The sequence below is a fragment of the Perognathus longimembris genome, chromosome 11, assembly GCF_023159225.1.
Source record: "Perognathus longimembris pacificus isolate PPM17 chromosome 11, ASM2315922v1, whole genome shotgun sequence".
NCBI classification, from domain to species: domain Eukaryota; kingdom Metazoa; phylum Chordata; class Mammalia; order Rodentia; family Heteromyidae; genus Perognathus; species Perognathus longimembris.
The window spans coordinates 52,533,897-52,545,728 of NC_063171.1; the positions used below are offsets into that span (position 1 = coordinate 52,533,897).

The 11,832-nt window shown below is 49.9% G+C and overlaps 1 protein-coding gene across 3 annotated transcripts in view; it reads right to left on the minus strand.

Annotated features, from left to right (window-relative positions):
- Positions 1-11,502, minus strand: part of Vash2 (vasohibin 2) — a 34,170-nt gene extending 22,668 nt beyond the window's left edge. The window contains exons 1-3 of one of the 3 annotated variants that reach the window (XM_048356718.1): positions 11,456-11,475; positions 10,209-10,305; positions 906-994 (exon numbers count right to left, since the gene is read on the minus strand). In XM_048356718.1, the coding sequence (XP_048212675.1) occupies positions 906-994; positions 10,209-10,305; positions 11,456-11,475 (206 nt within the window). Of the gene's footprint in view, positions 1-905; positions 995-10,208; positions 10,485-11,455 lie in introns of those variants that run through there. The other 2 variants (XM_048356719.1, XM_048356717.1) reach the window with 2 other exon arrangements.
- Positions 11,503-11,832: the final 330 nt, after the last annotated feature.

Consider the following 11,832-nt stretch of genomic DNA (forward strand, 5'->3'; position numbering starts at 1 on the left):
GATTCTTGCCTACAGCACAGAGAGGAAGGGGGCTCTTTCAGGGTAGGTAGGACATGTGCTCAATGAAATAGACCAAAAGAAGCCAGCATGCCTGAGTCTTGTAGGACAGGTTTTATGTCTTTATGGAGGAAGGGCAGGAGACCACAGAACACTGGCTTCCTGGACAATGTTCCAGGCCCATTGATCATCTGATTCCTATCCCTGATAAAACATCAGAACTAGTGAGTGGATCCTCACTTCTACCCTTGTGTTCCTACTGTGCTGTCTGTGTGAGCTCTGGAACTGATCTAACCTTGACCACACACAGCCTGAGGATCCTGGAGAAGAAAGGGACCAATCTGGCTAGTCTCAACTAAGCCTGGGCCACCAGTTTCGCAGCAAGGTCATCAGCCTGGGTTTCTGGGAGAGCCAAAGGCAGTACACGAGATGGGTCTTTTAAGATCATGAGAAGTTAGGGACAACGTGCAACAAGTGAGAAGGAAGTAGATGAACTGTAAAGAAGAGGGAGAGAGAGACAAGATATTCAGTAGAGAAGAGTTAGAGAACAAGGATGGTCAAGAGGAAGGAAGTGGAAGAGAAAACCAGAGGAACATGGCACCTCGAGGAGAACACAGGAAAGGTCAGAGGAAGGGAAGGAAAGAGAAGCCAGAGGTGGACCATCTGCCTCCCTTCCCCCTTGCTGCCCTTGCCTTCATTGTGCTTGAAGGGAGAACAGCCTGGTAAAGGCCACTACATCCTTCATTAGTGCTCTTGCCAGGCTCTCCCCCACGAGTATCCCTCCATGCCTGGCCTCACCAACCTTAGACAGTTTTAGATGCTCGGCTGTGGACAGACATGCCATCAGGCTTGCAAATCACCATGCCTACCCCTGCCCAGGTCTGCTCAGATCCTGGCTGGAAGGATACTGTAGCGTCTTCATGTAATTCTGGATCGCCTGGAGCCAATCTGGGATGGTCATTGATAGCCTGTAGTTTGGAACCTGGGGTATTGAAGGCTGTGAAGAAATAAAAAGAACTTTTGCTTATCAAGGAGGTACTCTAGGCCCAGAGATCCTGAGTTCAGACATGGCACTGAAAGCACTAGGGTGCCTGTCCCACCAGGTCTCCTCTTGGTCCATCATTGAAGCTCCCCATCTGAACCCCCACTATACATCCAGTAGTTTGGAAAGAGGTTTCCTGTGATTTTTTTAGTATTGTAATAACAGATTGTCTCCCTCGTGGGAGTTGAAGTGCTAGCATCCTTAAGTCTCAGGACCAAGTCCTGTAGTGTCTCCCCATGGATGTTGGCTTAGAAGGGACAGAGGTAACTCCCTGAATTCTCCTAATTATTGCATGACTCATTTTGCTGCACATTTAACAATGCCCCACCCCTCATTTTCTGTGTTCTACTCTAAGGCATCATTTGTGCAGGATACAAGGCCAATGATGCCCTAGATAATTGCATCGTGGAGGTATGGGGCACCATTTCTTCCTGCTATACCTACTGGGTCCCTTTCCTAAATAGATTAGAAATGATTCCTCTTCTTTCCTTGACTCTCTGCAGCTGCTCAGACTCATGAGAGCTCCTACTATTTTACTCCCTCTGTGTAGCCAGGTCAACTTCAATTTCTACTCTGCCTCTTGGTCAACACTCAACCAAACCACTCTTAGGAAGAGAGGGGCCTCAGACAAGCATGATTTGATTTTCCTTAGTTGTATGTCTATTTGGGCTTTTCTGCTCTGCTTTTGCTTATTCCTCCCTTTCATTTCTCAGTCTCCTGACCCCTGTCTGTGAGATGAGTCACTGGTGACAGAGTAGCTTAGTCCCTGTGGAGCTACAAGGGAGGGAGGCTGCTCCAAGCATTATTAGCCTCTTAGGGAGCAGCAGAAAGGGCTCAAGGGAAGATTAGCTCTTTCCTTGGGGAAAACAGAGCCAGGGAGGCTACAGGGATTAGTCCTTAGCAGATAGGAAGGGAAGCTGCTAACATGTGGGGACAGCCCTGGACAGCTTGGTGGGCAGCAAAACTAGATGCTGCCTAAGTATGTTCCTGGCTCTCTCACTGGCTCTCAGGGCACAAGCCTTTCAAGTAAGCTGAGGGCACGCTGCCCTGGGCATGGGCAGAAGACTTTTCATACTTGTACCCCTCTGGCTGTTTTTTGACCTGCTTTTCCTCTCAGTGTCCCTAGACCATCATGGGTTTGAGGCATCTCCAGGAAACTAGTCACACTTTCTACATCAAGACATGCGCACTCCTGTGTGTGTATGGGTACACACACTCACGAGCACCCACGGCCATGAATGTGGCTGTGCGGGCTACACACAGGCACAACATTTCTGCATGCCACACTTTCTTTATAACACCTCAACACAAATACATCATGTTTCTGGCTGGGAGAGTCATGGGAGCAAATGCTCACACTGGAACATTCTGCTCTCCCAAATGACTCTCTACACAAATACAAACACACACACACACACACACACACACACACACACACACACACACACACACACACAATCTTTGTATTTCTACCCCCAAAATGTAGTGATTATAAAGCTTATCTTGATACTGCAGTAACATCCACAGACAGGTCTACCTATACCTGGAATTCTGTGTAAGAATGTGCCAGAAATTTCAGAAGATAGATGGGAACAAGTATCTTACCACAATCCCTCTACAGGCAGGTACAGGAGGACAGGAAGCAGGGAGGACAGGAAGGGAGGAGGAAATGACGGCTTGTTAAGCTATGCTTGTTGCTACACAGAAAAGCATTTGGATCTACTTAACAGAAAGCTTGGTATGTGTGGGGAAATTTGAAGGGTACATAACCTGCCCTGCATAGCCAATAACTAGGTTCAGAGCTTGCTGAGGGGCCAACCACCACTTTATTTCAACTCCCCTCAAGGCCATGGGGTCTACAGAATGGATAAGGCAGGGGCACATGGGGCGGGGGGAGAGTGTCAGGCAGCTGCTGGTCTAAGAATAGCAACCGAATGGCGCCCAAGGGTTTTATAAAACAGCTGCATGGTTACCTCAGTCTGGCGGTGAGCAGAGCAATGGAGATGTGACCACATTTGCTCCCAGCTGGGAGGACAAATGTATACATTCCCCACTCCTGGCCACAGTAGGATAGGAGCAGGGACTGCTGCCTGGGGCTCAGATGAGGCAGCTCTTGACCAGTGCCTTAGGCTGCCCATGTTCCTGCTGGTGGGCTTCTGGGAGTATTCTGATGAGACACACACAGCTAGGTTCTAATCCCTGCTCTGTCGCTACTAGCTGTGTACCTACTAGTTGTGTTAAGCTGCATAACCCTTGTAGGCCTCTATTTTCTTCCTGATCAAGTGGTAACAAAATCGCCTTCTTCAGGCCTCCCAGCTGTGCTATTAAAGCTGGCAGTGTGGAGCCTGGCACAAAGGAGATCTGTAGGTGGAAGCTGTTGTTATTCCTCGCTCACTGTCTCAGAGGTCTAAGACCAGGAAGGCCACTTGCAAGAACTGGAAATCAGACTCAGCATGGACCCTGCATTCCTGGACACTTAACTCTAGAGGGGCACATAAAGGTGCTTGCTCATGCTAATGACAATAAGAACATCGACTTCCCCCTGAGGACACGTGGATGACAATGAATTGCTATCCTTAATTTCTGAAGAATTCATACAAGGAAACGTCCTGAGGCCTCAATATTTCTCCAAAGATAGAAACAACCCAACTTGTTTCATCTATGGATGGATAAACTGACAAAACAAAATGTAATACACACACATGATGGAATATTAGCCTTAAAAAGGAAGAACATTTTGGGACAGGCTAACATGCAGATGCACCATAAACATATTTTGCTACGTGAAATGCACCAGTCATAAAAGGGCACATATTGTATAATTCCTGTTAAATGAGATTCCTAGAGTTGTCAAATTGATGGAGACAGAAAGTCAAGCACAGGGGCAAGAGGACCAGGCAGAGAGCAGCTTATGGAGTTAGCACTTAATTGAGTAAGTGTCAAGGGAAGAAAAGTCCTAAAGAAGGATAGTGGTAAAAGAAGCACAGCAATGTAAATGTCCTCAGGTCATAGAATTGATGTGTTAGTAAATGTTCAATCACTGGGACAAAATACCTGAGATAATATCTTATAAAGAGGGAAGGTTGGACCAAAGCTTCAGAGATTTCAGTCCATGGTCACTTGACCCTAATGCCTTTAGCCCTCTAGTTGGCACACAGCAAGAGTGTGTAGATGGACAGACACGTTCACCTGATGGTGGCCAGGAAGTGGAATCAATGTTCCCAATACTCACTTCAAGGACACACTCTAATGGCAAACACCTTTTCCTAGGCTCCATCTCTGAAAAATTCCACCACCTCCCAACAGCCTGGGGACAGAGCCTTCCACAAATGAAGGGAACTAGAGCAACTACACAACTTCAACTGGTTCTAGCAGTACATTTAGTGTTTTGTGTGTTTTATAGCAACAAAGGAAAAGTCCATAAAAAGATGATTCATGGCTGGGGATGTGGCCTAGTGGCAAGAGTGCTTGCCTCGTATACATGAAGCCCTGGGTTCGATTCCCCAGCACCACATATATAGAAAACGGCCAGAAGTGGCGCTGTGGCTCAGGTGGCAGAGTGCTAGCCTTGAGCAAAAAAGGAAGCCAGGGACAGTGCTCAGGCCCTGAGTCCAAGCCCAGGACTGGAAAAAAAAAAAAAAAAGATGATTCATGACAGAAAAATGCAAATATGTTTGAAAAAAATGTTCAAATTAAAATTGTAATGCAAATGAGAGCTATTGTAAAATATCACTTCCCACCTTTCCAGTTTTTAAGGGCATCCTGAAATGCAGATACCCAGTGCTGGCAAGATGAAATCCTATAGTACTGAAGAGAACATAAATTGGTTTGGCCTTTTTAGGAAAAGCCCAGGGTTTTCTCTTTTTCTTCTCCCCCCATTGAAAATCTTTCCCCAGGCTATTTCCCTCTTGGATTTTACCAATTACTACCTGAAACCCAACTTTGATTTTCTGTGATCCTTCCTCTCAAGGCTAGCACTTCCTGCTACCTGCCTTCTAACTTGCAAATAGTCTAGCTGACTAAAGTAGAATCCAGAGGGAAGGGGTTAGAACCTCCACACAGAGACTGTGCCTGTGACTGAAGGGAGGGGCCCAGGAAGGCTTAGTGGGGAAGAAAGAGGAGGGAGGTAAGTGGGCAAAAAATGTTGGTTTAAGAGGAGCAAGAACGGGCTGGGGATATGGCCTAGTGGCAAGAGAGCTTGCCTCGTATACATGAGGCCCCGGGTTCGATTCCCCAGCACCACATATACAGAAAACGGCCAGAAGTGGCACTATGGCTCAAGTGGCAGAGTGCTAGCCTTGAGCAAAAGGAAGCCAGGGACAGTGCTCAGGCCCTGAGTCCAAGGCCCAGGACTGGCCACAAAAAAAAAAAAAAAGAGGAGCAAGAACAACAAAGGCTTACAGGTATGGCTCAAGTAGTGGTAGAGTGCTTGCCTGTAGAGCACAAGGCCTTTGGTCCAACCCCCAGTGCTACTTAAAAAGAAAAAAGTGCCAGGTACTGGTGGCTCACGCCTATAATCCTAGCTACTCAGGAGGCTGAGATTTGAGGACCACAGTTCAAAGCCAGCCAGGGCAGGAAAAGTCTATGAGACTCATCTCCAATTAACCACCAGAAAACCAGAAGTGGCGCTGTGGCTCAAAGTGGTAGAGTGCTAGCCTTGAGCGAAAAAGCTCAGGGACAGTGCTCAGGCCCTGAGTTTAAGCCCCATGACTGACAGAAAAATAAATAAATAAATAAAACACAAATCACAGTCAAGACTGTTGACGCAAGTCTCTCTTTCACTCAATTCTTGCCAACTATGAATGAGCTGTCAGAAGAAAGCTAGAGGAAGGGATGTGAGAAAGCACAGGTGTGTAACTGGCAGGAGAGAAGGCAAGGAGCCAGGGAGGCAGCAAGAGGCCCAGAAACTAGCAATCTGTGACAAGAACCGGGAGAAAGCAAAGTGTTTTGTTATCTCCACTCTAAAGAATACACAGGACAGGCTCCAAATAAAGAACCCTCCTGCAATGGGAGAAGTACAGAGCTGCACCCATGAGCCCGGTATGGGCTCTGAGCACCTGAATCAAGGCCTGGTACAGAGGTCCTCTCGCAAACTCCTCTTGCAAGTAAGATGGACAAGATCATTCCAGGCCTGGATAAGGGGTGGGAAGGAGCGGCCCATGTGAATTTGCAGAGGGCAGGCCCAGGGTGGAGCCCCGCCTGCAGCAAAGTCTCAAGTCCACAGCACTCATATGTTTGCACCCAGGCATAGCTAAGACCTTTATGTGTGACTATTTCCCAATTTAGAAGACATGTGTAAATGAGACGCAAACACATCGAGTCTGCAAGAAACCAGCTTTCCTCAGGAATCCAGGCTGGTTTCTTGCCTGAATATTGTCTGCCCAGTATCTTTTCCTGGGATATTCTTTCTCTCTCTCTCTCTCTCTCTCTCTCTCTTTCTCTCTCTCTCTCTTTCTCTCTCTCTCTCTCTGCCCTGTGTGTCTCTCCCCCTCCATGCACCTTTTTTCCATGGTCACTTGATCCCGTTACCTTTGGGACCGCTAGTTGGCACATTGCAAGAGTATGTGGTAGACAAGGCCTCATGGTAGACACTCACTCATGGTGACCAGGAGGCAAAGAGAGAGACAAGAAGGAGTCAATTCCCTCAATAGTTCAAAGACACACCCTGATAATCTAACCTCTAACTCTAGGCCTGAAAGGTTCCACTGACTCTCAATAGGCTTGGGATTGAGTCTTCACTATATGGGCCTTTGGGGGACATAAAAGATCTTAACTAGAGCAAGAATACAACTCCAACTCATTCAAACAGAACATTCAGTGTCACATATGATTTACTGCAGGAAAAGGAAAAGGTCACAAAAGGATGATTCTCAAAAGAATACGAAGTGTGACTAAATATTTGAAACAATGTAAGTAATAATGCAAATGAAAGCTACTATAAAATATCATTTCCTACCTTTCCAGCTAGCAAGGACATCCTGAGATGCAGATACCAGTGCTGGCAAGAATGCTTTCCCTACAGTATGAAGGGAACATAAATCGGTGTGACCTTTTAAGGTCTTCTCTTCTGGACAAATTCTTCAGCAAGAGCTGATTTGATGGCACGTTAAGAAGACTTGGCTACTGAAGACAGTCTGCCAAGCTGAACAAAGGAACATCCCTGTGTCAGAGAGAAGGAGCCTCTGGACACAGGAGCTTCTAGAACTATTTCCATGTCTTGGCCTGGGTTGGAGCCAACATTTGGGGAAAGTGAGGGCCAGAGAGATGCCATGATAGTGTTTGAGGTCAAGAGCCAATGACTAGGATACAGTATAAAAGAAGGAAATATCCAGGCACCAGTGGCTCATGTCTGTAATCCTAGCTACTTAGGAGGCTGAGATCTGAGGGTGGCAGTTCAAAGCCAGCCTGGGCAGCAAAGTCCATGAGACGCTTATCTCCAATTACCCACCAGAAGACTGGAAGTGGTGCTGTGGCTCAAGTGGTAGAGCACTAGCCTTGAGCTGAAAAGCTCAGGAACAGCGCCCAGGCCCAGAGTTCAATCCCATGACTGACCCAAAAAGAAAAAGGGGGGGGGAGGAGGGGAGGAGGAGGAGGAGGAGGAGGAGGAGGAGGAGGAGGAGGAGGAGGAGGAGGAGGAGGAGGAGGAGGAGGAGGGAGGAGGAGGAGGAGGAGGAGGAGGAGGAGGAGGAGGAGGAGGAGGAGGAGGAGGAGGAGGAGGAGGAGGAGGAGGCGGAGGAGGAAATTTTAAGATTCAAAAATCCAACTGCCAACCTTTGGGCAGGACAAATCCTAGCTGAGTTGCAGTTGTTGTCATGTGACCTCTGGGTTACTATGAAAGTAAGGTATGATGTGGATACTATATTAGAAAGAGAGCACATTAGGTTTTTTTTTGAAGCGGAGATTTATATCCCAAGCTAGATTGGAACTCATGATCCTCCTGTCTCTACTTCCCAAGTACCGGGATCACGGGCATGTTAGCCACTATACTAGACTAGGAACATTCTTGTATTTGGCTTTAATACTGAACATATCAGGTGCAGGTCTCCAAAGCAGAAGTTCTATGTTCTAAACTACTCAGACAATATTGATAATATTGTGTTACCTATGTGTTTGTTTTAGGGGACTGACTGATGACAGACTAGCAACTATCCTAGGAAGTGGCCAAGGAAAGAGAGTCTGTTGGTCTAGGAACTGTGACACATAGAAATGGGTAAAAGGTTAGCACCTGTGGACAAAGAAAAGAAGGTGTAAAGGAAGATGTAGAATGACAGAATGTCACAATTCTGAGGGCTCATAATTTAGTACATTGCTAGACAGATCCACATTAGAGATCCAGAGACCCACAGATTTAATGCTATGGGATTTTAGAATTAGAAAGAACATTGGGTAAAGTCTGATCTGCTCTCATTTCACAGATAAGAAAAGTCAAGCCAGAGATCTTAAATGGATGGCCTGGCTGCAAGGTTAGATGTAGCACAGCCAGGACTACAATTTACTACCTTGAATTTTACTTTGTTCCTTCTGTCATATGAACAATATCTCAATAATATTCAAGATCATTTTGAGCAGCAAAGACAGTTGCTATACTGTGCCCTGATGTAATCGTGGGCATGTGTGTGTGCATGTATGTGTGTGTGGTAGGTGTCTAGTCTTAGAAAAAAAGCTTCTAAAAGCAGGCTGTGGCTCAAGTGGTAAAGCAGTAGCCTTGAGCAAAAGAGCTGTGAGTTCAAGGCCCACTAACCCCATACACAAACATACAAAGAAAAGATTTTCTTTACAATCAAATCTGGCTAGGCTTAGGATTGCCTGAGGTGGTGAGCCCCTTGTTGCCTGGCAGTCTTCAGGAAAAGAGATTCAACACTACGATTCCATGGTTCCCACGTGGATAAGGGCTTCCACATACAAGGTTGGAAGAAGGATGAAGACACAACTAGAGGCAGGAATGGGACTGCAGGTTTGAGTCAGAGAGGCAACATGGGTCAACTGCCACAATGTCCCCTGTTCCCAGTGGCCCCCTCTTCCAGATTTAAGGGCTTGGGCTGCTCATGTAAAAGTAAAGAAAAAAATTCTGAAATCAGAACTGCAAAGCAGAACGGGGCTGTGTGTTCAAGGAGAACTGAGCAAGGGTAATTACAGCTGGCATTCAAGCAGACAAGCTTCTAGTTGGGCATAATGAAGACTCCCCTGACCAGCAGAGTAATAAAACACTGACTGATTGATGCAGCAGGAAGTTGCTGCTTCTGTCACATCCCCAAGGGCACACGCAGCCTTTTGGCTGCCAGGCTCAGAGGCTCAGCTGTCACCAGGCTGGGGACTCTACCAGATGGCCTTCTAGGTCTCAGGTTGGGTATTCCTAGACTTGTCCAGGAATTTCAGCCATACCTGTGTCCCCTAGTGTCCAAAGGAAACCATTCACTACACTTAGACACCCAGGTTCTTCACCATCTCTCCCCAGTGCACATTTTGAAAATTTCTAGAAGGCAGCTATCCCCTCCCTTCCGTTATGATATTCTTGATTCCAAGCCCAATTGCCTCCCTGGCTTCTCTCCAAGGTAATAAGAGAGCTTCATTCCTGAAGTCTCTCTCTTCTTTTATCCAGAAAGACTAATTCATCATGTGTATGGGGAAGTCTCTTTTATGCCACAGCCAAAACTTTCTTTTTTTTTTTCTTTCTTGGATCCCAGATAAGCTAGAAAGACAGTTCTGTTTTCGCAAGTTTCAGAGGTGAAAGTCACTGTCATGAAAGAACAACAACCACAAAAAAAAAAAATTGGCAGAAAGTCTAGAAATGATTCACACTGACTGGTTGGTTGCAAATTCATTCACAACTTAATAAATCCTTTGCTACGGGAGAGGGGGAGGGGAGCGAGACACTTCAAAGAGACAAGCAGAGTGGATCCTTAGGGATCCACGGACTGATGCGGTGGGTGCGTTCGCAGGGTTTACATGGCCTTCAGTAAATAAGTGAGTCTGGCCCAACCCGGTCTCTCAGTTCCAGGACAGCAATTTCTAAAGCTTCCAAGACAAACAAACGTGACAATGAAGCAAAGGGCTGGCGGGAGGAACTGGAGTTCCTAACGGGACCCAGGAGGAGGAGGAGATGTCTTTCCATGCGCGGGCGGCGGCGTAGACAGCCCACCCCACCCTCTCTCGTGAGGAGGCCACTGACCTTTGCCAAGAAGGCGGCGTTCCGGATGGCGCCCACCATTTCTCCCCCCTTGGGGTGCACCTTGGCCACGTGCATCCACATGCGCTCCCAGGTGTGGCTGTCGATGGGGAAGCCGCTCTTGTTCACGTGAAACAGCACCCCACCGTCTTTGTCCTCCTCCTCGGAGCCCCCGCTGGTGGTGAGGCTCACGGGCCGCGCGTGGCTGCTCCGCGATCGGGTGCCTCTGGCGTTTTTGGGGTGGGGGCAGCGGTGCGTGTCGGCCGCGGAGCCGGTCATGGTGCGGCGGGGAGAGCGCAAGGTGGTGGGGGCGCGCGGCGGCAGCGGCGGCAGCGGGGGGCGTGTGCGCGCGGGCGCGGCGGGGGGCTCAGCGTCCCGCGAGGGCGGCCTTCTCCATGCCTCGCGCGGCGGCGGCAGGACGCGCGGCGGGGAAGCGGCGCGGGGGCTCGGCGAGGGCGGCCCGGCTTCCCGCTTACCCGCGGTGCCTGAAATCAGCGGAGACAGCAGACACCCGGGCTAAGTGGCTACGGGGGGGGGGGCGGGGAATCTCCACATCACCCCCTCGGTTTCCCCTCGCAAGCTGCCAGACCTCCTCCCTCCCCACCCTACACACCACCACCACCACCACCACCACCGAGGAACTGAATCCAAGCTTCCAGCCCGGCGATTACCTAGAAAGGTGGCCGGAAATGTGCCACAAGCTTTCATACACATCTAAAGGCCGAGGGGTGAGGAGGGAATGCAAGGAAGACGGGAGAGAAGGGGGCGCGGGGGTGGGGCGGGCGGGGGATGGACGACGTGAGCAGGAGAAAGACTAACTCCGGTGGCGTGCAGAACCCCGGAGGTCCCCCCGCCCCGCGCTGCGCCCCGCGCAGTCCTCGATCCCTCAGATCGGGGATCCGATGTGGGCAGAGCGGCGAGCCAAACCAAAAAAAAATAAAATAAAATAAAATGAAACGTGCGGACACGTGAGCGCCCGGCGCCGCAGCAGCCCGGGCTTGCACAGACGGCCCGGTGTGGCCCAGGAAGCTCCCCCCACCCACCCTCTTTCCCAGGACCCCCGCCAGCGAATGGGGCGGTTCCAGCCCGGGATTCCAGTGGAACGCGCTCCACCCGCACCCTTCCACCGCCTTCCAAGCACCGGGCAGGCATCGCGGCGTGGGGGGGGGGGGGGGACGGGGGGGGGGAGGACCGGCTGCCAGGCGGGGCGCGGGGCTGGACCGCGCGCGGCGCTCGCGCCGGGGACCCACCTCGGGACGGCCGGCTTCATCGCCGCAGAGCGTCTCGGGGCGGCGGGGACGGCGGGGGGGTGCTGCGGTGGTGGCTGCGGCCGGGGCTGCTGAGGCTGCGGCGGTCGTCGCCTCATTCCATGTCCCATTCTCGAATGTTAGTCTGTGACATATAACCGAGTCACCCGGGCAGCCGCCGATGTTCCGAATGCGGCCATTGGCCACCGCAACAAAGAGGGGCGTGTCCTGGGCTCGGGATTCTACAACCCCGAGCTCCCCCAGCGCTCTGATTGGTTCCAAGGGTTCCCGGGCAGGAGGGGACTGGAGTAAAGGAAGCTGGGCGGCCACGAGAAATCCGAGAGCCGTGGTGGCTTGGGAGCCCCGCGGGGGCTGGAGCT